The 25,755-nt window shown below is 42.8% G+C and overlaps 1 protein-coding gene across 7 annotated transcripts in view; it reads right to left on the bottom strand.

Annotated features, from left to right (window-relative positions):
- LOC102563113 (sodium channel protein type 2 subunit alpha) overlaps positions 1 to 25,755 on the bottom strand; it is a 221,913-nt gene that overhangs the window by 121,431 nt on the left and 74,727 nt on the right. For 4 of the 7 annotated variants that reach the window (XM_059727319.1, XM_014599353.3, XM_059727320.1 and 1 more), the window contains exon 1: positions 396 to 509. In XM_059727319.1, coding sequence (XP_059583302.1) covers positions 396 to 466 — 71 coding nt within the window. In that variant the 5' untranslated portion in view covers positions 467 to 509. Of the gene's footprint in view, positions 1 to 395; positions 510 to 876; positions 996 to 5,542; positions 5,859 to 25,755 lie in introns of those variants that run through there. The other 3 variants (XM_019480420.2, XM_059727318.1, XM_019480418.2) reach the window with 2 other exon arrangements.

Raw genomic sequence — 25,755 nt, 5'->3', positions numbered from 1 at the left:
GGCAACACTTTCTCTCAGAATAACTGTCTTCCTTTTTAGAAAAAATTAAAAAACATGAAAATCAAAGAGAGGTACACTTCATGAGAGGGTAAATTCTGTATGTGAAGATAGTAACAGCCACTGAAGAGAATTTTGTGTAGATAAAATTATAGTAGTATTTGACAAGCATAGCATGCAGTGATTTTAATTCAGGCAAGGGCAAGAAACTAGAGGATGAGAAAACCAAAGACTTAACTTAGCCTTTGAAATAACAAAGAAAAGAATAAAATGTTTAGCATTAGCTATAACCTTGAAAAGAATAAAAGATACTGGTATGGCACATTACATTTTAGAAGCACTGTAAAAATATTTAATATTAATTCTCAATACTCTTCTTTATGATATAATTTACTTACTCTACATTCTTTGCCCATTCTGGAGTTTTATTCATTGTCATAAATCCGCAGTTGGTTAAAATAGTACACATAATAAAAATGCTGAATAATGTAGACACTAGTCAAGGAATATACAGTAATAACTTCTCACACTGGATTTACATCACAGGCAATTAGGTGGTTTCCTAGGCTATGGCATCTTAATGATGCATATGATGCTATCATGAAATTATTTAATTTGCAACTGTTAAAGTAAATTTAAAAATATTAGAACAGTGGCTGCTGATGCTATGCAAATAATGTATATTAGAAATATACAACATGGATCTCTTTCTTTCACCTTATTTAATCAGTGATAATTAAGGTGATCAATTTAGCTCAGATTTTGTGAGAAAAAATTAACAGGAAATACATATTTAAATATTAAAACAAGCAACCAATTGTTATTAAACATTAAAAACAGACCAGTAATATTTTTAGCCAGACCAACTGAAAAGGATATGAATGAACCAAAATCTTTATAGCTAGTTTCCTAAGAGAACTGAAAGGCGATAAAATGTACAAGGCAGGTGTGGCACTAAATCGGAAGATTGTCTTCCCTTTATTCAATACTATAAAAGTCTGGGGAAAGAGAACAAAAAGAACACAAGAGATTCAGAATTTAGATATTATAAATACATGCCAGTAATCATGCACTGCTGTAAATAAAGAGACTAAGCCTGTAGCTGTTATTCATGTTAGTGGCTACACTTATTTTGAGTAGCTTTAATCATGTAAGTACACAAACAAGCATTAAGTCCTAAATTTCTACAGAAACAATGAAGAATACATTCATTCACAGCCCTCAAGATATATTTACTTCAATGCTTTTCAGGTATATAGCAGAACCGTCCAAATTAAAGCCAACTATATCACATGAATGCATGTACACACATAGAAGAATATAATACAAGATTACAGGACAAATATGCCATTATTCTAAAAACTTTAGTGAGGTTCAATTTGCAAATGAATATGCAAATGAGCTGATTTTGCATCTAATTTAGAGTTCTAGACATGGGTCACTTGCATAAACACAAACATCTGAAATTAGGTTCCTATTACTTAATCATTTCAAACGACGGAAGTAGATAGGAGAAGATTTTAAAGGGTATATTGTCTCACCCACGACACAATCTATCTATCATTAGCACTAGTAATACAAACCTTTTTGAACAGGTAAACACTTTCAAGAAAGTGTCAAACAATCATAATTAAATTGTAGTGTGTCACTCGCTGTTTTGTAATTATTCTCCTTCTTAACAGTTCTAGAATTTGGTTACCACTGTTCAATTTAGAAATTACTTATTTCTGGCTCCTGTTATTTCCTCAATAATTACAGACAGCAGTCCATTTAAACTTTATGGTACGGATACAAGAACCACATACTGTGAGGTAAAGGGGTTTACTAAGATGAGGTTTTTCTCCTCATTCTACAAAGGCGAAAAAGCTCTTTGTCTTGGATTTAAGTACCAAGTGGCAGGGGCAGGGGCGGAGGTGGGGGGGAGGGGGAGGGTACAGGGGAACACAGATGGCTGCTACAGCTCTGACTTTGGCCCCAAGCCTGGGTTGGGGCCAGTCAGAGCTGCAACAGCCACTTGCCTGCCAAAGCCTCTGCTGCTTACTGTCAAGCATGGCTCGGGCTTCAGCTTCTGCTCCATTTCCATTCCTTCCCAGGAATGGAGCACATGCCTGCAAATACAACTGCAGCAACAGCAACAGCTCCAACACCAGGGTGCTGGGATATCCTTCTGTTTGGGTGGGTAGAGCCAGAGCTTGCATGAGCTCCATCTCCAGGAGAGAATGGAGCCAGAGCTGGAACCAGAGCAGTGCCTAACAGCAAGCGGCAGGGTTGCAGGGAGCATAGGCTGTGTGGGGGGACAGAGGCTGCAGGGGACAAGCGGGGAGGGCAGCTGCAGGGTGGGCTAAAATCTGCAGACACTGCTGGGTGGAGTAGGCTGCAGGAGGGACAAGTAGTGGGGGGGGGGGGGCCTGACCCCTGCTGATGCTTTTCCTGCTGCGGCAGTGGGAAGGGTGAATTTAAAATGACCCTCCAAAAATAAGATTCTAGATATGGAAAATTATAATAAATTTGTAAATTTTCCAGGTATAAGTCTGCTATTTTGCGGTCATCTTAAATTCTAAGTCATCTTGGATTTGGATGAATATGGTACTTGTCAATTGCTCTGCAATAACAGCCTTTTTACCCTGCAATGATAAAAAGCTAAACCAAAGCTGCCAAACCTGCAAAGAAAGAGGGATAATTTACCCCAGTTTAGATATACTTTCTATTTGGTAAGGACATTAAATTATTCTGGAGCAACTGATGCATAATAAATCTTTACATCATAATTCATGTCTCCAGGCCTTCTAAATTCAAAGATCACTTATTCTGGTTAATACTGCCTTTATTTTTCAATATCCTGTATTAGAAACTTTGCTTCAATTTCTATCTTGATAGGAAAAAATAAATCTGTCTCTAAAAATAACATGTCCTTAAAGTCTCTTCACTACTTATTCCTTTATTGAGCAATACTTAACTATACTGAATTTTCTACCGTTACTTATGTAAATAAGCACTTTCTTATTTAGTTTTCATTTAATTTGCCATTTAGTTTTAGTTTATTATTTATTTAGTTTTCATTTTGTGGACAGTGATAATATACTTTAGCTGTATTTCTCTTTTCTCCTTTCTTAATTTCTCAGCTTTCTTTCATAACCAGCATAAACTTTATTTTGCATTCTCTCATGAATTCTTCTTCTTCATCCATTCTTCTCTTCCTAATATTATTTATAATATAAGAAACTCCATTTCTCAGAAAATATATTTTTTAATCTTTAAACTTTCCTCTCGACAGGCAATACAGCAAGCCCTTCAAGTAGGGTTCATAAGGAAGGTATCATTATGTAAACTATAGTAAGAATTTACAGTCCCTTAGGGAGTCCACAGTAACTTGCTCATCAATGAGAGTTGGTTAAGCTATCTCATCTACCATACACGTGACAGCTTACTATACCATACATGCATGAAGGTGAGAAAAACTGGTCAAAAGATAACAGGCAGATTCCTAACAAAAATAACATATTTCTAGTAGGAAGAGTGAAGAGCTTCAAAGAAAGTCCTCTCATACCCATCATTCAGGACATCTGACTTAGATTCTTTCATCAACCTGCAGCCTTCACATCAATAAAATCCAAGTTACTAAATAACTGAATGATTACAAGAACCACACACTTCCAGAAGGACTCGAAGCCTGTGTCCCTGAGTCATCAGACTCAGTTCCAGTCACAGTAGGCTCTCTACAGGTATAACCTTCATAACAAATTCATGGCAGAAATCACACCTTCTGAAATTCTTATCTAAACTAAGCATTGCCTTCCATCCTGGAAAAAGCTCTATTTGGTTCAAAAAGTATCAGACTAGTTGCTTAGTAATGCAGGCCATGTAAAGCATCACACCAACACTCCACTCTTTATAGCTGTTTTCTGTATTTAAGAATTCAATTCAAACTGCCCCATAGCACATGCCCAAAAGAATCTTCACATTAGTTTGATCAGGTTCACCCAATATCTGCATAGATTGCACGCTTCGGTGGGGCTTTTTGGCACTTTTATCTAACAGCTGATTCAATCAACTTTAGATAAAAGCATGCCCAAACTAACGCGCTTCCTCTTCTGGTAAAGCTCGGGGGGGATGAGTCTACATCTGCTGGTGCCCATGTATACCCAGCCACACCGAATTGCTTCAGGGAGACAGAAGAATTTGTGCAAGCTCCTTCACTCAGACCATATGGAATCTTGGTCTGTTTGCCACATTAACTGGAGCCCGTTGATGTACATGACATGTAACATGCCCTATTTAGGTACAGTCCAAGTTCTCCCACAGAAAACTGAGAATTAAAATTAATTTGTTAAATCTCAGATTGAATTATCAGTTAGCAATGATGTTATTGCTTTTTTTAGAAAAAAAAGCAAGCATGCCAAATATATGGTATAACCTCAATTTAAAAAATTATTTTCATCTGGCACTAGGGTTTTTGTGGACAGCCTATGAGAAGAGATGCTTTTGGTTCCTATTGTGGTAACTCTCAGATATTCTCATAATTCTCATTCTCCTGTGCCCCCTCTCCCTCCCCAAATGAATACTTAAATATAAGAAGTTCAGGTGCATTCTGAACTTACAGCTGAATGGGAATAATACAAGAAGAAATGCTTCCAAAGCTTAAGCTAAAGCAAAGATGGTAAATAGCAACCCGTTCAGGTACATATTCCATTTGTCAGTAATGCAAATATTCTTCTAACATACAACTTAATCCATTATGATTAGGGACCTACCGAATTCACAGCAGAAGTGGGGTGCGCTGCAGCTCCTTTAATCTCGCAGGTTTGCCCACAGGCCCTCCACCACTGATTGAAGGCACCATGCTTGCAGCTTGTTCCTGATCAGCAGTGAGGCAAAAACTGCGGTTTTAAATATGATGCCATTTTTGCCTCCTGCCACTGATTAGCTGAGGGGCCCAGTGCCCCAGTACTTGCTGCTGGGAGGCAAAAACCACGCCGTATTTAAAACCGTAGTTTTTGCTTCCCTGCTAATCAGGAAGGAGCAGCAGGGCCCCTCTGCCAATCAACGGCAGGGGAAGGGGGTGGACGGGCATGCAGAGGGAGCCTGAAAGATTAAAGGAGCTGCCACATACCCCTATTTGGCTGTGAATTTGGTAGGTCCCTAATTTTGCAATGACCTAGTTCCCTGCCCAAAAAGAACACAAGCAGTTACTTTACTAAACTTAACCAACTACAGTTTTCCTGCTGGTTCATGGCTTTGGCAGGTAAAGGAAATGGTCGAGTTGGCTAATCCTGCGAACAGACATTGCATTTATCCCAGGCCAAACTATTTTATCCCAGGACAAGGTGCAGTTGTACAGACATCCATATCCATTATTAGGATTTATCCCAGGACAAAGTTTCCCAAATAAGAGGTAGTAACAGTTTATCCTGGGATATTGCAAAATACAGCTGTACAATTATCCCCAGGACTACAAAATTAATATATGCTCTCCTCCTCTCAACCCATGCCAGTGTTCGAAAAACTTACATTACATTAAATCCAACAGGGATGTGCAAACACTCACTTTTTTATTGATATAGTATGGGTCAATGTCTTCCAGTGGTGTAGACACCATTCCTGGAGGTATGTCACCATAAATAAATGGCAGTGTTTTTCCTGCCTCCAAGTCCTTATTGGGCTTGCAGCCATTTCCTTCATCACCACCTTCATCTTTGGAGTCTCCTTTAGCCTTTTCTTCAGCAATACGTTTTTCAATAGCTGCAAGAGATTCTCTAGTGAAGTAGAAGAAGCTGTCAGGTCCTGGTGGTCCCAGCATTGCCTGTGCCATCTTTTCATTCTGCAAATGTTAAGTCCTCATTAGCCTAAATTGTAAGAAGGTCCTAGAAGAATATAAGAAAACAGAAAGTCAGGAGAACAGGGAAATACAACAGCAACAAAACAAACAAACAGTGTAGTTTAATGGTTTATTATATTTTATCAGCAACTTCAAAGTAAACTATCTAAAACATTAAGACTGAAATTTTCAAAGAGGTCCAAGAGAGTGGAGAGCCTAATTACTATAGGTTTCTCTGAAGAATTGCTGTCAAAAAGAGTCCACTTATGTCACAATAGCAGTGGGACTTCTCTCCTGAGGAATGGGGGCTGCCGGCTCAGACAAAGTATAGAACCTGTTGCCAGCCTTGGCCATTTTCAAGGGTCCTAGCCTAAGCTGCAGAAGTAATGCTAAGCAAAAGGCCCAAAGCCTGTTTCTGAATAACTGCAGTGTGAACCTTTGCAGATGTGACAATTAACTTGGGCAGCAAGTAAAGGAAACCATCAAACACAATTAAAAAAAACCACAAGGCCTAAAAGGAGATAAAGGAAGGCCATATGTTAAATAATCCATATACCCTATATCATTGCTGTATCTTAAAGTAGTAGTAGTAGTGACTGATATAACCAAATATATTCAATGTTATTTTGCTATAATAGATATGTTTTTGTTAAAATGCTTAGACAATTTATAAAAACAAAAACAGCCATGTCAGAAAAGTCCATAAACTAAGGTGGTGAAGAAACAGAAACAGCATTCCACAATGGGTAAGGAAAGGCGATAAGAAACCCTCCCTCTCTCCCATGAATATAAATCCCAACTAATTTACACCTTTGAAGTCTAAAAGAGTTCTGGTTCAGTCCAGTTCCAAAAGTTTCAGTGAAACAAAGCAATTTAAATAAAACCAGTCAGGAATCCCTTATTATAGTGGTCTCCAACCTTTTTAAGTAGGAAATCATCTTTGGCATTTAAAAGCAACCCAAAATGTCACGTGCACTGCCACCACCACCTCCTCCCGCCCAGCAGGTAAGTCTGTAGGGAGGCAAGGGGGCGGAGCAGATCGAGGCAGGGGGAGAAAAAATTATTTGGGGGTGCACCTCCCCAGCAGGTAAGACCTACCCAGCTGGGGCCCCACTCAACTTACCCCTGCTCCTTCCTCTGCTTCCCTGTCCCTCACTGCAGAGGCCTCAATCTAGCCCCTGACTCTTCTCTCCCCCATGGACTGACCTGCTGGGCTGGGGCATACGCGTGCATGTACATAGGCACTCAGCCTCCCACCCCAGCCTCAGATCAACTCCAGGAGGCTCCGAGATCTACCGCACGAGGCTCCAAGATCTACTGGTGAATTGAGAACTACTGTTGGTGACCACTGCTTTGAATTTTAAAACCAGCCATCTATAAATATTGGACACAGGCTGGAGGAAAATTTGGATAACTCAACAAATTAAAAAAGACCTGCTGCCAGTCTCTGCTGTGAAAATGACCTGCTGCATGACACCCTCCTCCCACCTCTCAAATCTTCCCAGCTAGTACAGGTGAGAATCTATGTTATGTTGTTGTGGGTAGCCAGATAAACTTTGGGATAAATGTTTGTTTTCATGTTTTAAGGTGCAAGCAAATAAAAGGCTGGGCGCACTTTTATCAGTAGGCTATACATCAGGTTACCTATAATCTATGTACAAGTCAGACTCTTGAAGCATGAAGTTTATATCTCCCCACCTCCCCGCTGCAGCAGCGGGGGGAGGGGAAAAGCAGGCCCGATGCAGGGGAGGACTGGGCCTGAGGGTGGGGAGAAGCTGACCCACCATGGCAGGGGGTAAGGGGGTGGGAGTAGTGGGCCTGGGCCAACCGAGCAGCAGCAGGGGGACGGGAGGAGTGGGCTCTGTGCTGATGCAGGGGAGGGTGGGGTGGGGGAGGAGAAGCCTAAGCCTGCTCCTCCCCTCCCCCCGCACTGCTGCATCAGGCCAGGCCAGGCCAGGCCTGCTGTTCCTGCCCCTCACTGCCATGACAGGCCAGCCTCTCTCCCCGACTCAGGCTCACTCCCCCTCCCACATCGGGCCTGGGCCAACACCTCCCCTCCCTCCACTACTACCACTACCACTGCACTGGCTCAGGTCCGCTCTTCCCCCCTCCGCTGCCACGGCGCGCCTGCTCCTCCCCCTCCCAGATTGAGCCCACTCCTCCCTCTACTGCTGCCACATCAGCCTGTGTCGGCCCTGCAGGCAGCGATGATGGAAGGGGAGAGGGGTGGGCCAAGGCCAGCACCAGTGGCATCACCCCCCCCTTGTGGCCTCCCAACCACGCTCCCCCCACCCCCCGGCACCACTGCTGCCACCTCCAAGGAGCAAGGTAGGGGGAGTGAGGCCAGCTCTGGTGGCCTCACCCTGCCACCCTGCTCCATCAACACCACCTGCAGGGACCAGGACAGGGGAGGCAAGGCCAGCACTGCTGGCCTCGCCCCCACCATTCTGTATGCTCTCTTGCTGTCCCCCGCTCCATCCCGTGTCTCTTCCATCATGGCGGCACTCCGCCTTACCACCACCTCCTGTCCAAACATTGCATTCGCACTCTCATTGGTTGTTTCAGTCAGCCAATCAGGCATGAATAAAACATTATGGACAGACAGACAGACAGACAAAGGCTTTTATAATATTAGAATTCAGCTAGGAACAGACTCTCCACATTAACCTGTTTAAGTGATCAGAAATTGGTTTAAACCTGTAACAGAGAAGATGTTCAGTGCACATAAACCAGTTTGAAAATGCCTGAAACGGGTTTGAGAAGAACCTGCTTGAATGTAGTATCAGACTTAACTGATTTGGGCCAAACCAGTTTATGCAGTGCCTGTCCCAGACCACTTACTAGTTTAAGATAAACCAGACTCCCCCAGCATCCTGGCATGCTCTCTGGGCTGGGCAGGGCAGGGCTCTCCCCTCTGCTCCATGGCTGGAGCTCTAGCAGAGACTGCAGGTACAGCAGTGTCTGCCTGGCTCCCCCTGTCCTACCCCCACCCCCTTGCTGCTCAAGCAGGAATCCCCCATCCCTTCTCCCACTGCATGAACCCCAGCCCCATGGAGCCTAGGCATGTGGTATGCTTGCTACTGCCAAGAGGTGTCTGTGTGTCCCTCTCTCTCTAATTTCACTGGAACAGCCAGGAAGAACAGTATTTCATAGTATTTCATAGACATTAGGGCTGGAAGGGACCTCGGAAGATCATCGAGTCCAGCCCCCTGCCCAAAGGGCAGGAAGTCAACTGGGGTCATAGGATCCCAGCAAGATAAGCATCTAGTTTCATCTTGAAGGTGTTCAATGAAGGCGCTTGAACGACCTCCGGTGGCAGGCTGTTCCAGACCTTGGGGGCTCAGACAGTAAAGAATTTCTTCCTTATGTCCAGCCTGAAACGATCTTGAAGTAGTTTGTGACCATTCGACCTAGTCATCCCTTGGGGCGCTCTGGTGAACAAACGTTCCCCCAGATACTGGTGGTCACCCCTGATAAATTTGTAGATGGCCATCAGATCACCCCTGAGCCTGCGCTTTTCCAGGCTAAAGAGCTCTCAGCCTGTCATCATAGGGTCTGCTTCCCTGACCTCTGATCATGCACATGGCTCTTCTCTGGACTCTCTCAAGCTTCTCCACATCCTTTTTGAATTGTGGAGCCCAAAACTGGACGCAGTACTCCATCTGCGGCCTCACTAAGGCCGAGTACAGGGGGAGAATGACGTCCCGGGATTTGCTTGAGAAGCATCTATGGATGCAAGCCAGCATTTTGGTCACTTTACTAGCTGCCGCATCACATTGCAGACTCATGTTTATCTTGTGGTCAGTGATGACCCCCAAGTCTCTTTCTTCCATAGTGCTAGCCAACATAGCACTGCCGAACCTATAAGGATGCTGCGGGTTTTTTTTCCCCCAAGGTGGAGAACCTTGCATTTATCGGTGTTGACCACCATCAGATTCTCATCTGCCCACTTGCTGAGCCTGTCCAGGTCAGCCTGGATCATCCGCCTGTCTTCTGGCGTGGATGCTTTGCCCCAAAGTTTGGTGTCATCTGCGAACTTGGCCAGTCCGCTTCTGACTCCAGTGTCCACATCATTAATGAAGATGTTGAACAGTATGGGTCCAAGGACAGAGCCCTGGGGGACCCCACTGGTCACAGGACACCACGATGAGTGACTTCCATCAATTACTACCCTCTGGGTCCGACCCCGGAGCCAATTTTCCAGCCAGTGGATCGTGGAGGACCCAAGGCGACAATTGGCCAGTTTCTCCAAGAAGCGATCATGGGACACCAGATCGAAGGCTTTTTTGAAGTCAAGATATATGACACCAATCTCATCTCCCTTGTCCAGGTGATAGGTCACCTGGTCGTAGAAGGAAATGAGATTGGTCAAGCAAGACCTACCCGCAACAAACCCGTGCTGGCTATCCCTTAAGATGTTGATGTCGGCCAGTCCATTAAGGATGGCCTCTTTAATAAACTTTTCTAAGATCTTCCCCAGGATAGAAGTCAGGCTGATGGGCCTATAGTTAGCCAGATCCACTTTCCTCCCTTTCTTGAAGATAGGCACCACGTTGGCCTTCTTCCAGTCTTCGAGCACTACACCAGAGTGCCAAGAGTTTTAAAAGATCCGTGCTAGAGGCTGGGCTATGATGCTCGCCAGCTCCTTGAGTACCCTGGGGTGAAGATTGTCAGGGCCGGCTGACTTGAAGGTATCCAGCTTCTCAAGATGTTCCTTCACAAAGTCAGCATTAATGGAGGGCAGGGGATCACCCTCACCCGGACTTCCTGGCCCTGTAGCGGGCATGGGCGTCCCGTGGGGCTGATGAAAGACTGACGCAAAGTACCCATTTAATAGGTTGGCTTTTTCCTGGACGTCAGTTGTCAGTTGCCCCATCTGGTTCAGCAGGGGTCCAATGTTGCCCCTGTTTTTCCTCCGGCTCCCCACATATCTGAAAAAGGACTTTTTATTGTCCTTGATGCTCAAAGCTAGCTGGAGTTCAGTTGCAGCCTTGGCTTTCCTGGTCTGCTCCCTACAGGACCGGACCAGTGCAGAATAATCCTCCTTGGAGGTGACTCCCATCCTCCATCCTTTGTAGGCCTTTCTTTTTAGCCTCAGGAGGTCTGCCAGGTCCCTGGAGAGCCAGGGGGGCTGCTGTGCCCTCTTGCTGCCTTTCCTCCGAGATGGAATAGACTTAGTTTGTGCATTGAGGATCGCTCCCTTGAGGAGTAACCACTCTTCTTGAACTCCCCTCTCCCTGTGGTCACGGTCCCTTAGGGCCTCACTGACAAGCCTCCTGAGTTTGTCAAAGTCGGCTTTCCTAAAGTCAAGGACTTGAGTGTTGCTGACTGACTTGCCAGCTTTTCAGCGGATGGTGAAGGTGATCAGCTCGTGGTCGGCCAGCTTCCCATCAATCACTAGGTCGCCGACTAGGTCCTCCCCAGTAGCCAGCACCAGGTAGAGCAGCGCTTTGCCTCTCGTTGGCCCATAGACTTCTTGAATCAGGTAAAGGTCATCCACGCACGAGAGGAAGCTCTGCGACTGCTCAGATTTTGCTGAGTGATCCTCCCACGAGATGTCCAGGTAATTGAAGTCACCCATGACAACCATGGTCCTGGAGCAAGCTGCCTCAGCCAGTTCCTGGGCAAACTCCTGGTCAAGCTCAGGACTTTGAGTGGGAGGTCTGTAATAGACTCCCACCATTGTATCCCCTGTGCCGTGTTCCCAACGGATTTTAACCCAGAGGGTCTCCAGCTGTCCACCCTGGTCGCCAATATCGGCTTGCAGGGACGCGTAGCTTTCCTTAACATACAGAGCTACACCCCCACCCCTTTTCTCTACACGATCCCTTCTGTACAGGGTATAGCCATCTATCCCCGTGGTCCAGTCATGGGTGGAGTCCCACCAGGTCTCCGTTATCCCTATGACATCGTAATTGTTTGCACTGAGCAGGAGGATGAGTTCCTCCTGCTTATTCCCCAAGCTCCTGGCATTAGTGTACAGGCAGGCAAGTGCCCCCTGGGGGGCTCCTACCTTGCCCACAGATTTTACCAGGGCTGGGGCAGTGACTGCTTAGGGCTTTTTGGAGCTAATCAACAGGTCGGTTGGTAAGCTGTTTAAGAAGAGTTTGAACTAATCAGAGAGGCTATTGTTTTGTTGATAGGGTGATAAACACTGTTATCAGCCCCCTGCTGGCTTGTTTGCCTGTCAGTTTGCTTCAGACAGTATACAGAAGCAGGGAGAGAGATTGAAACGGTCCATATCATCAACAGATGCATGCACTGCACATCCCTGCTCCGCCCTTGCTTCAGAGTGCTAGCAGAAGGCTGGGGGCTGGCAACACTACCACCCCTTGAGCAGGGAAAAGCCTGGGATGGTACAGGCAGAGCTCCCTAATCAAAGCATCCTGCCGAGGCCTGACCACACACTCCATCAGCTCAGCACTGTTCAAGGGAGGGGAGGGCTGGTGTAACACCTCCCAGCTTCTAGCCTGAACCACTGAGGCATGTGCCTGAATTTCCTCAGTCCAGAAAGAATGTCTGTCTGGTTATAAACTGGTTCAGCCTATCCAGGTTAGACTAACCTGCAAAGATTGAATCAATTCAGGCTCAGGCTTTTTGAATGTCTGTCCCTAGCCTTTGGTCTAGCACAGTTGGGGCCAACCTTTTTGGCAGGTGTGACACAAATTAGTCTGATACTCTCCCTGAGTACCACTCCAATCCCCTTCCCCTGCCCAATATGTTACTCTGCTTCCTGCTTCTTTCTTTATGCTCCCTATCCCATCTGCTGCTCTGCTTTCTGCTTCATGCCCCAACTGCTAGTGTGCTGCTTGTTTCCCTTTCTCATCTGCCACGTGCCACACATTAAGGCTACCTATGCCACTTGTGGTACACATCGCATCTGTTCCAGCATATCAGTTATCTACAGTGTACTCCCTTTAAAAGCATAGCTTCAGCACATTTAGCCAGGAGCATGCACTTTTCTGAACATGTTTCAATAATGCAGAGGTGACGTTATAGCCATGATGGTCCAGGAGGCCAGGATTTTTGTGGGTGATATCTTTTACTGGACTAGCTGCATGGTTGGTATCCACTTAAGTGTTTAAATGCAAAGCATTCTTCATCAGGGCAGATGAAAGAAGCTGGCACAGAGAAGATTAAGAACAGTGTGGATAACTGTGAAACTGGAAAAGAAGAATTCTAGAGGTAAAAGATAAACAATGAACAGAAGGAAAATAATGTGATTTGTGGAAGATCAAGAGTTTTCAAAAGTGAAGAAGGTCATTATCACCTGTAGCATGAAGAAAGATTTTCAGGAATCAGGTAGATTATAGCATGCCATAGAGTCTATATCGGTATTCAGTCTTTGGTTTCTAGTGTCCAGACAGCTTATGGTTTTTTGTTTCTAGACTCATCTTTTGAAAGTGTTTTGTAAACTTTGAGCACAAGGATAGTGGGATCAGAAAGAGAGTGGTTGTTCTGTGAAAAATGTGCTCCTACTGGTGTTTGTGTCTCTGTCCTTTATATACGTAGTTTCTGTCTAGTTTTACCTACAGAGTTACCATAAGGACATTTGTTGCACTGAATCAGATGTACCACATTTTGAGAAAGATGTGTAAGATCCACAGATTCTTATGGGTTCATTGCTAGTGGCGAGTAGGTGTGGGGGGTGACAGGACTTTTATAGCAGTGGAAACATGTTGACAGGTTTTGTATCAATTGTTAAACGTAAGGCTTTGTCCCATTTGTTGTCTGTTGATTAACAAGGAGTTTGCTTCTGATGATGAGTTGGGAAGCTGAGGGGGGTTGTTTGAAAGCCAGGAGTAGGGAGGGTGGGAATATTTCTCTTAAAGTCTGATTTTACTGAGAGCAGGCTGTAAATTAATTTGATGATTCTTCTAATCCAGGGGTGTCAAACCCCTGCTGAGCCCCACCATCTGGCTCCTGGTGATGTCCCTAGTTCTTAGCAGACACACAATGCATGGCATGCACCAGACCAGCCACGTGGGGAGGATGCCACCATCTCCAGCCAGTCCTGGCTCCATGTTGCACATGGCCTCTCCAAGGACTGCATCCAGCATGGAATCCACAGGCAGGGACCATATACAGAAAGGTTCCCATAGCAGGTGCCACATGTAGTGCAATCTGGACAGGGCAGGCACCATGTGCAGTGCCACACCAGCTCCAGCCAGTGCTACATGCCCCCAGCTGGATTGCACTGTACACAACACCCACTCCAGCCACTCCGGGATCCGTGCTGAACACAACACAGGTCCCAGACTGGCTGGAGTGAGAACTGTATCCAAGATACTTGGGAAAGGCAGAAGGGCGGCCAGGGTGTCCATGGACCCAATCCATCCCTGTGGCACTCATCTGGCCTGTAAGATTAGATGCGAATGAAACCTCTGATCCATTCAGTTCAATTGTGGGATGGTAAGTGACCACCAGAGGTATGCAGTTGCAAGAGGCTTTCTTTTTGTATTGTAGTAGGTTACTGCTGGGTATTAGTGTGGCTCTTTCAAGGATTTCTCTACTAGAATGTCCTTGTTGTATAAAAGCACATTTCAATTTGGTAAAGTTGGTTTTGCATTCATTCTTCTCAGAACACATGAAGTGGTATCTGAGGGCCTGACTGCAGATTATAGTGTCTGTGGTGTTTAGACTGATTGTTGGTTTTGTGGACGTAAGTAGACTGGTTGGTAAGTTTTTGTATATGGTGGTTTGTACAGTGACATTCTGGATGTGGCTACTTGCATCTAGAAAGTTAAGTTAGTGGAGGACTATTCCAGAGAAGATTTGATCTTGTGATGATATGATGGCAGCAATCCAGATGATGAAAATATCATCACAGCATAGATGACATTTTCATCATCTGAACAGAACACCTGGAATTATTTACCCTTTGATAAAATTTTAAATGTTGTGGTATTAGGAACCACAAAACCAACTTCTGTCTTTTTGAAGTTTTCTACTAACAGCATCTTTATAGCTACTTCAACATTCACTATTTTCAGTACAATTAAAAGACATTCCATCAAGTTATAAAATAGACTGTGGGGTTGAAAGATAGGGGCACATCTTCACATACTATGAAACTATGAAACTACGTGAGATACTGACTGTGCAAGTCTAATAATACTACACAGTAACTCATCACAGCATGAACAATGCTAATACACTACTGCGCAGTATTATTAGACTACTGCACACTAGCATTACTTAAAAGACAATCACTGGTGCTACTGCACAGTAACTCTAAGCATTTAATACTTGCTTATACAAGCACTAAATAAATTCACAGTAACCACTGCACAGTAGTCATGTAGATGTACCCACTGTGCACTTAATTCAGAAGTATCAGACACAGCCTGTGGGTTGGATGTGGCCCATGGTGCTGCCTATGGGTTTCGGATGAGCACTGCACACAACATGCAGCATGCACTGGATCTAGCCCTGCACGCTTCATGTAGCACACAAAGCCAGTCTGGCATGCACAGCATGCGGTGTGCAGAACTGGGGCGGGGCAACTGTCAAGGGGCAGGGCTCTCAACAGCTCACCAAAACTCATTAAATGGCCCTCCACCCAAAATAATTGCCCGCTCTTGCGGTAGGAGGTGCAGGAACTGAAATAAGGACAAATGGAAGTGGGGACAGGTGTGGGGCATGCAGTCACTGGGGGGGGGGTTCAGGCAGCTAGGGGGAGCAGGTGGTTGGCGGGCTAGCAGCAAAAGGCAAAGGTCAGATCTCTTGACTCCCCTGGCACCACACCCCCCTTCCCGTGCCTGTCCTGGTGTAGTGATGCAGGAGGATGAATTTAAGACAACCCTCTGAAAATTAGATTCTAGACATGTAACATTAAAAAAAAATAATTAAAAATTTTGCATGTCTAGAATCTAATTATTCATGGACCATCTTAAATTTAGAGGCATCTTGGATTTGGGTAAATGCAGTAAACACTTCAGATTTGCCCAAAAGAATCACAAAGAAATGTTTAAATGGTACGTAAAAAGTGAGGGAAAAAACAGGAGATTTACTAATGATGCAGCTTAATGCTGATAAATAATTTACAAAATTCATACACAATTATTTTTCATGGATGAGGCAAGCCCGATATAAGTATTGTACAATAAAAAGCCAAGAACATTGAATCAGGCAATACATCTAGCAGTCATTTCAATCTTCACAGCAGTGAAAAAATACAGGTTTGCCATAAAATTGTGACCTTATCTGTTAAGCAGGGTTATAGCAAATGACAGAGGCTTAAAGCTGGATACAGGAAAAAGCTTCACTAAAGATTCAGTAAAGGGAAGAGTGAGAAGGAATAAAAAGACAAGATATAATTTTTTAAAAACATATTTTTGAACATGTTCAACAATAGGAATATGTTTGTATTTCAAAATCAACTAAATACTGAAAATTTTAGTTCGAAAGCTGAATATTTCAGAAAGTTATAAACATATGACAAGGACTCCATTAAAAATTTTGACATTATTCAATGCATTTGTGTTCAACATCCCATAGATCATAAGACAAAGAAGCATAAGGCATTTTCAAATTCCATTATGCACAACCTACAGAAACAATTTAACCTTGCAAATTATCTAAAGTCAGCACAAAGGTGGTTAATAAATCCAGTGGTTTCAATTTCAGTCTTAAAGGATATCGGTCTAAAGCAGAAAGTCATAACATAATTAGACAGCTAATCAACAACAGCAACACTGTTTAAATCCAAAAATCAAGAGAAACAAATGAGAGGACAACAGGAATTAAAAAAAAAAAATCTTTTGGAGTGTGGTGTAGTTTAATGACAGTATAGTAATCAGCTTAAAATTATTCCCATCTTCCCTACTCTGAAAGATGGAAAGCATTATTTATAGCAAATCAAATGTAACTACATATTAATTTTCAAATTCAATTTCCTATTATAATTGGAAAAATAAAACTTAGCCATTGCAAGCAGGCTCAGAAATAGCAGTTATTTTGAGGCACTAAAATCTTTAAAAAAAAAAAGTTAAGGATTTCAAATAGACAGCAGACTACTACCCACTCTCTTTTAAAAGTGAATTAACAATTAAAACACACACAGATGAAGTACTATTAATATTCAAATCATTTAAAACTATTTATTCATCACTTAGGAATTGCTGGGTTATGCAAAACAACCCTGTTTTCATTTTGTTTCTCATCCCAGTACACACTGAAAGACACTAATGCTGAATTTGAGTAAGAGACAGAACCCAGGTCCAAGCTCAGTGTATTTCATCAGCTAAGACATACCTGGGTCCATCTTAAGTGGCACACTTAATATTTTAACAGTAAGATGCTGATGGAAACTGTGCTCACTTGTGCAAATTTCCCATTATCCTGGATTTCACAGGCAGAAAGATAAATGTGATATAACCAAGCAACACCTTTAAAAAATGTACACATCTGCGAGCTATTCTGACAAGAACTCATCCAGTGCAGTTGGATGTTATTTAATAATCTGTGAAGGGCTGCCTTCAGTCTTTCACACTGGTAGCATGGTACAAAAACTACTGCTGGGATGTTAAGCCACTCCCCTCTTAAAATGGACAATGTCTTGGGAAAGAGCATGCGTTACTCGGTTACACCAGACATTAAAGTGCTCTGAAAACTTCCGTCACCTTTCTTTGGAGATGCCTTCTTCTACATCTGCTTTCAATGTAGTTACATGGAAACTGACCCTCTACACTGGGCATCTGGAAAGTTCCAATAACATTAATTTTAGACCTAATCCTATGCAAGATGTCCCTGGTTTGCTGTGGAGAAGAGGAAAAACCAACCCTCAGCTAATTTGGCCATGAGGGACAAATCATTCCCAGATACTTAAAGGAAACTCATGATACTTTGGTGGGGGAAGTAGGGGGCAGAGAGGGGAGACAGGAGGGAAACATCAGGCTCTCTCTGCTGAAGAGTGGTATCTCCAGAAAAAGAACAGGTGGAATGAGTCTCATCTCCATGTGCACAGGAATCAATATATGTATTCACTGGCTTTTGTCCAACAGTCATCTACATAGCGCCTCTCCTCAAAACACAAAAGGAGGGGCTAGGAAATGCAAAATTTAAAGGGGCTGTAGGTCTCCTGGCAAAGCTTGCTTCTGAGGCTGCTGTGGGGCGGGGATGTTACTTCTCCACTTCACTTGCCCAGTAAGTCTGTCTCATGTTATGACAGTTTTATTTTTTAAGCCTTTCGAGTATTTAAAAAACAGGTTACAAAACCAGAAGCAACAAATGTAATTATTTTTCAGTACAATGCACTCCTGCAAGTCTCCATTAATCAAGATAATAGTTTAATAAGCATGTTTTCCTCCTCCATCAGGGTGTGCCAATTAAGACTATTGTACTGTAAAAAGATGTACTGTATTATCACTATTACACTCTGCCTAAACTAAAAAGTCTAAAAAAAACCTAGTGATATTCAGAAATTCATTGTGAAGCAATAATCCACAGCTCCGTCATTTATATTTTGTGTGTTCAACCAAACAATCATAATTAAACTCAATACAATTTGAGTAGCAAAAGTGTATATCGTGATTAATTACTTTAATGCCTTTTTGGACACTTTACTGCAGCATTCTATATGGCGTTATGATGTTGAATGGATGTTTTATAATTTAAAAAACCTACTCTTTTCCATTTTATAAAACTGTTTGATAGACAGAGGAGTTTAAAACAGAGGTTGTTTGAATTTGCTTTTTTTTGCCACAGCAATTTTCTCACCTCCTCAGTGAAACTCCATCCCACTAATATAAACATTTATCTTAATATTTTTTACAGAACTGGTGATATCTTGTAATCTACAGGTCTCTTAAATATAAAAAGATCTATAAATATAAAACAGCAGTGAGCCTAAAGCTGTAACCTAATCAAGTAACTGAAAGTTGAAGTACTGTCTGACAAGAAATGGCATCTTAGTGAAAGAAAAGAAAATAGGAGAAAGCGGAGACTGTGTTACTTTTTTTAAAAGTACGCTAACAAGTGGAAAAAATCTCTCTAAACTTGCTTTTTTAGACATTCAAAAAGAATCACACATTAAGCATGAAGAAGATAAAGATCTGAATAACATGTGCCTTTATAACAAGCCTGCAAATCAGGAAGATGATATTTGTATTCGTAAAAGATTACGAGCCACAAATATTTTCTCTACCATTCATCAACCCTTTCTGAAATGGGCATATCCACAACCCATTTGCTATTTTTACTCCAAATCCTGATAAGCAAGGGCTATCTAGCTTCTAAGTGGCTGGGGGCAAAATTGCCAAAGGCTGCACATCATAGGGGCCACTTGCCTCCCCTTCCCCCGTTCTGCATGCAATGCATGTGGGCAGGCAGCCACTTTACAACCCTGCTGTACCTTGCCTGAGTGGGCAGGCACCTATGTGGCACAGCACCCCACCTCACCTGCAACTCCCTACAGGCTCCCCTATGACACCGCACTGCATGGGTACTCAGGGCTGTCAGCTCACCTGGCATCATGGACTGCACTGGGGCTGGGTCAGGCAGCAGAAGCCAAGAGAAGGAGAGGAAGCCCCCAGCTGTTGCTGCAGCCAGAGCAAAGGGCAGCAGCAGCAGCAGCTGGGAGGGAAGCCAGAGCATATTAGCCTGCTTGCTGGCTGCATGCAGCCTGGAAATAAACTACAGCAGCTTCAAAGATGTGGGCTGCCCCAATTATAACCAACACAGAACAAGTAACTACCAAAAAGAGAGACATCAGTTTCTGTCATTACCTCCTATTGGTTAGAAAATGAAGATTTGCAATCAAATTTGTTTTGTTTTTACTTTAAATGGAAATTTTCCAATAGATTAAATGCTATTGTCAGTTTTAAGAATTTTAAATCATAAATATAGATTTATTTCTTAAAACAATACAACTGAAATGTATAGATTCATATTTAAAATCTTGGTGCTGTGTTTAATAAATATCACTTATTTTTAAATTGGTCAGTGAATCGCCATTTGCACCTTTTGAAATTAATAAATAATCTAGCATTTAGGTACCACAAATTTGTTCACCAGAGTTGGATCTTTTAACCAAGTTTAAAGCTAATATAGGTGCATTCCAAATATTACTAACATCATTTGCACTAATAAATCATGGCTTATCTTATCTACTGAAGCCAATATTTTCACACTAGTAACCATGACATAATAAAAGACAGGATTATTACTGATTTCATCATATAATACAACCCCTAAATCATATATGTGTTGTTCTATATCTTAAAAGCATGTATGAGTGCCCCAAATTCCAACTTTTTTTTGAGTGTTTTTCATCTGTAGTACTTCAGTAGAACACAAACATACAACTGTCTTCTAGCTAAAGGGTGTCTGTGAAACACTTTGAGTTATCCCTATTTCATCCATCCTCTTTTTTTATACAGTTATGGACAATTCATAGGAATTAATAGCACTGTGTCATCTGTCTGCTCAATTTTTATAGTACCTTAAAGTGCCACAAATATTACATCTTTCAATGCTCTTCCAGAATTAAAATAAATATAAACCACAAAAATGTAAAAGACTACGTCTGTTGAAGGCTAAATGAGATCAAAGCCCATTCAAATAGCCCACAACAAAAAAGTCAACCAGACAAAATAGGCATACCTACATCTCAACTTCCTTGAAAACCCCTGCTATCCTTCCACTTACAGCTCTTGCTAGTAACCCACAAAAATAGATCTTCCAGCATACTCCAAAATGTCAACAACTTTATGCAGTTAGACCAGTTATGTAGGCAATGGGTAAATTCCAGAAGTTAAGTACTTTATAGAAAGTGTCCTGCCAGTATCAGCCTTCTTAAAATCAGAGGACCTATCCTTCTCAGGGTCTCCACTGGTCACAGCTGTTCTAAGCGGCAAAAATTCCGTCTACAACCTCCTTATATTCTGAATGGATTAAGATCAAACAAACACCATTATTGCAGCAGCAAAAGTGATAATACACATTGCAAGTCCCAGATAGAGCATAAAATGTTACATTTCAAATCCAGCCTCCTTCAAAAAACAAAACATAAAAACCCATAAAAACAAAAAAACATTTTTTTTTAGAGTTCAGTTAAATTAAAGTGTAGGCATGAGTCAAGTAACCCTTACATCATATAAATATACAGAAGAATGTCCACTCTAGTTAACTTTAAGATGTACAGTAAACACTGCATAGTGAGCATTTTTTCAGCCGCTACAAATCTAATTCTTTCTGTTGTGACAAGAACCTTAAGTCAGAGACCCACTGCTTTCGGTCCAATTCTATGAGGCATTGAACAACTTCCAAAAGGCACTTAAAGCCTTCAACTTCTACTTCAATAGTAGTTGAAAGCATTCAATACCTCATTGGACCTTTAATGGGAGGATAAAGTGCTGCAAATGCAGCTGTTTGTGTCCACCAGCTGGTGGATAAACACAAGAGCAGACTCAAGCACTTGGCACAATATACCCTCCAGTGGCTGAATGTGTTCTGGGTGTGCCCAGCACATTAAATCTGTGAAGAACTGATCAAAGACCTTGCAAGTCCAAAAGCCACAGCTTATCAGGTAAATCCAAAAGGGCATTTCCTTGACTACCAGTTGCTTTTTGCATATTTTTGGTCCTCTTGCATTCTTACAAGTAGATCCAACCAAGTGCTCTACAATATAACAGAGATGATAATGTGCATCCACTGCAGGAGAGATGGATTTGATTCCCTTGCTACAAATTATAAAAGTATAGGTGCAGGAGACACATCCAACTTTTTAAAGTACTATCACATATTCAGAAATGTAAAATAAGAGCTACAAAGTGTGGGCAATGACCTAAGGCAGAGCAGGATGTTGATAGCAGACAACAGTTGTCACATTGACAAATAAACAAAGAGCAGAGCTAGGACAACTGTAGGCCAGGGTGTCCAGAGGTAACCGTGCGTATCATACAGTATTTAAAAAAAAAAAGAAAAGATTTCCCTTGTTTTCTTCTATAATTATTTAGAACTTAATATCCCCAATTCAAACAGCGTGAGATGCATGCAAATATGTTTACATCTCTCATTCATAAATCTGACATTAAAATCTCATTCCACTTAAAAAACAAATCAATTTCACCAATATTCCAAGGTATTCTGAGGTATTCAATAATATGCCAACTGAATTAAGTATATTTCCTTCCTCTGTACTTTCTCCCAATCCCAAATCTCCACAAAAGAGCAAACGCATTCTCCTACTCACAGTTTGCCAAGCATTTCAGACTTGTTGCAAAAATCCAGTTCTAACTCTCCTTTCATCATCAGGAAACATCCTTAATTTTACTTTCACTCCCCACAGTAACATCCTAACGGTACCATCCGAACATGCCATGCCTGGCTCACCTCTCCCTCTCTCCATTCAGCATCTTCTTTTCACTTTCTGCCTTCCCTTGTAATCTTTTCTCCCAGCACAAGCTCTGTTGCAACCTCTGAAATCTGTTGCTAAGCAACAGGTAAGCAGAACAAGGATATAGCTTTCATTTTTTTTTAAAGGTACCATAACCCTTTTAAAGAAGAGAACTGTGAATTTCCCCATACCCGAGCATCAATGTACATAGGTAGCCTTGGAAAAATCACTATAGACTGTAAGGAGTCTACAGTAGTTATGGGGCCATGAAGTCCTTGTGTGGAAAATCCCACATCAGGAGAATAGCTACTTGGAAGCACAATATCTTTCAGTGCAAGGTAGAGACAGCACGTTCTCCTTTTTGTGAAGAAATTAATAATGCAATGAATCAGCTGAGCAGCAATGAGCCAACAGATGGCACTGCGATCAATCTGCATCTGGTGGTTCTTCTGCTCTGTCCTCTAGGAAAGATTTTCTGGCAGTTGGGAGCAATCGGTACCAAGGCAAGAAATCTGTGGCCAGGGATGAGTTTTATCAAGTAATATAAACGAAGCCCTAGTAACTGAACCGCCTGCAGTGTCAAGACTAGATTTGGTGCCATGGCACTCTAGAGAATTACAGAAGCACTGCAACAGATGAAAGGCAAAGGAAAACTAAGCTCTGGTGCTACAGAAGGAAGACACTGTAAATATATCTCAGTGATAAGAAACCAGGTCCTTCAGTTTCATAAACTGATGCCTCTGCCATTTGAAACAGGGGTCAATCTCCCATGAGGGTATGTGAACCAGCCACTAGTGGGCCATCATGCACACACATCCTTTGATGAAAATCTAAACTTAGGGCCTTGTTACACCTTGCACTGTGAACCACCCAAACGTTGATCAGTGTTAGCGCTAGCTCAAGCATGGAGCAGTCACATGTTCAGGCCAGGAGGGGCCTGGAGGACTGAAAGGTAAGAATTCCCCAACCCCTCCCATTCAGGTGTCCCTTCTGCCCCCCACAGGCTCCCCCCATTCCCCCACCCTAGGGGACCCTCCTGTCCCTAAGGGCCCTCCACCCCCCCCACCCGCCCCCACCCCCTGGCTTAACTGCAATTGCCCCGCTGTTTGTTCCAGGGGAACAGGCAGGGAAGAGTTACCCTGCCTGCCCAGCCCCAACCCCTGCCATTGCTGGACTGCTGCTCTTCTCTGGGTTGAGCCTAGCCCAGAACAGGCTCCACAAGGACAGGCAGCATTGGCAGCCACAAGTCAGCAAGGGGTGGGGATGGCAGTGAGGGGGGATCTGGGTGCTGGAGTGAGTGGGTGAGGGAGTGGACTGGATCTGGGCCAGCAGGGATGCAAGGGGGGGGGAGGCGCAGGTGGTGTGTTTATACTAAGATGTAGCCTAGAGTGGTTACACCTTAGTGTATCATGAGATGGGTAGCAGGGATCAGAGATAATCCTGCCCTGGAGTGGCATAACTTTGAGACACATAAGTGCTTAAAACTAGTTTCAGGTGTTGTGCGGATAATCCAGGTGTTAAGAGTTCCAGGAGCCACACAAAATTACCATGCAACAATGTCCTTACTGTCAGCACATTATTTATACAGAAGTTCAAATTCAACAACTGGGTGCTACAGCAGCTGTCTACTGCAAACAACAGTAACATTGCTGTCCATACACATAAGGAAATTAGTCTAGAGAATTTGATTAGCTGCTCCAAAATTTGCTTTTAGTCTCTGCCACTTTTACAAAAATTCTTCGAATTTAAAAAAAAAATTGCATGAAAAAAATCCTTTCCTTCTACTTCTCATTGTTACTGAAGGCAACAAAAAAACCTGGTTGGCAGTTTACACTATACATGCTTAACATAATATTTTTACATCACATTATTTAACCAATACTATATAAACCAATGGTTCTAAACTGAGTTGCTACAGCACCTCAGGGTGTTGTGAATTCTTTCAGGGAGTGCTGCAGAGCAGGCACCACCATGACACTGGCCAGGTGGAACTGCCCTGTGCACCTTATGCAGAGCCGGAGTGGAAAGGGAGCTTCTTCCTGCATTTGTCTGACAAGGCAAGCAGGGAGAGTCTGGTCCTGCCATAGCTCTTCCTCATCAGACCCCAGATGGCATCTCCTGGAAGCAGAGGCATGCAGGACAGGCAGAACTGCCTGGCATGCTTCTGTTTCCAGGTGCTCCTGTCTGCTGCCCTTGCCCCAGCTCTTCCCTATCTGGCTGTGCATAAATCACACAGGACAGTTTAATTTGGCTGGGGTGGTGGCCTCACCAGGTTGAGAATCACCAAGATAAGCTGAGGTAGCCCGGCAGTTCTCAGCTAGGGAGCTGCCAAATTTAAAAAAGTTATAGTTGTGCCCTGAATTTAAAAAGGTTGAAAACCACTGATACAAACAAACACATGCCATATTTAAAGCCATTATACAAGTTAAACAGATAAAACTAAGATTCAGCCTCAGCTTTTAGAATATTCTGATTTTTGACCACTTGATTTTCAATCATAACTATGGTAAGGCGCCAGTCACAACTATAAATTAGGTTGTGCTTAAAACAGAAATTCAATCTTCTTGATATGTATGAAAAGCACAGCATACCGTACCATCCTGGAAGTTACAACACATATTCTAAGGACAAAACTATTTTTCTAAGACTTTATAAATGATCTAATAAAAAAGTAATACTAAGGCATGTGTATCATTTTTTTCTGTCCAACATTATAGTACAAGAGAATAATCCAGATATGTTACCTAAAGTTAAAATAGTATGTATACAAAATAAAACAAAATCAAGTCAACAGCTCATTGCACTACCCTCTCTCTAAAGAGAATTGAAATTAATAATTTTATTGTTAATGTAAAAAAAATATTTATAATGGCCCATCTGCACATTAAAATTAATACAGATTATTATAATACAGATTATATTCATTGTTCAGCAGCCATCCTGAATTGCTCTGTGGATATTCTTATTTAAAAGGCAGATTAATTTGAACAGATTAAACCAGTTTTAGGGCCATGTCACATAGGACACTTAGCACGTGTTAAATGTACTTAGAACTCTGCATTCAAGCACGATAACACGTACCAAGTGCTGTTGTATTGTATTCCAGCAAAATTTGCCTTTTTGAGTGAAGAGTATTTCCAGACTATATTAAGAAACATGCGTTGGGCTAATCTGGGACTGTTCTATGGAGATAATATGATCAATAGCTATCCCAGGGATGGGACCCACTATCCTCTGACTGTGTGTCCCACCCAGGACTGCCCAGGAGTCTTGAACTGACTCTGATGCAGTCTCAAGGCTGAGACTGAAAATCAGCTGACTGTTGGTCCTAGCTCTGGAACTGCTCTGGAGTCTCAAACTGTTCCAGTGCAGACCTCGGGGTTGAGACCAACAATCAATTGATTTTCTGTCTCAGCCCCGGGACTGCACTGGAGCCATTTGGAGACTCTGCTGTGATCCTGGGGCTGGGGCTGAATAAATCAGCTGACTGTTAGTCTCAGCTGCTGCACTGCACTGGAGTCCTGAATCAGCTTCGGCACAGTGCTAGGGATGAGGCCAAGGCCACATCCACCCATGCAGGTACGTACAGTTTGTGACACCACAA

The sequence above is a fragment of the Alligator mississippiensis genome, chromosome 4 (assembly GCF_030867095.1).
Source record: "Alligator mississippiensis isolate rAllMis1 chromosome 4, rAllMis1, whole genome shotgun sequence".
Classification (NCBI taxonomy): Eukaryota; Metazoa; Chordata; order Crocodylia; family Alligatoridae; genus Alligator; species Alligator mississippiensis.
The sequence above is the reverse complement of the archived record's forward strand: the minus strand, read 5'-3'. Positions and strand labels throughout refer to the sequence as shown.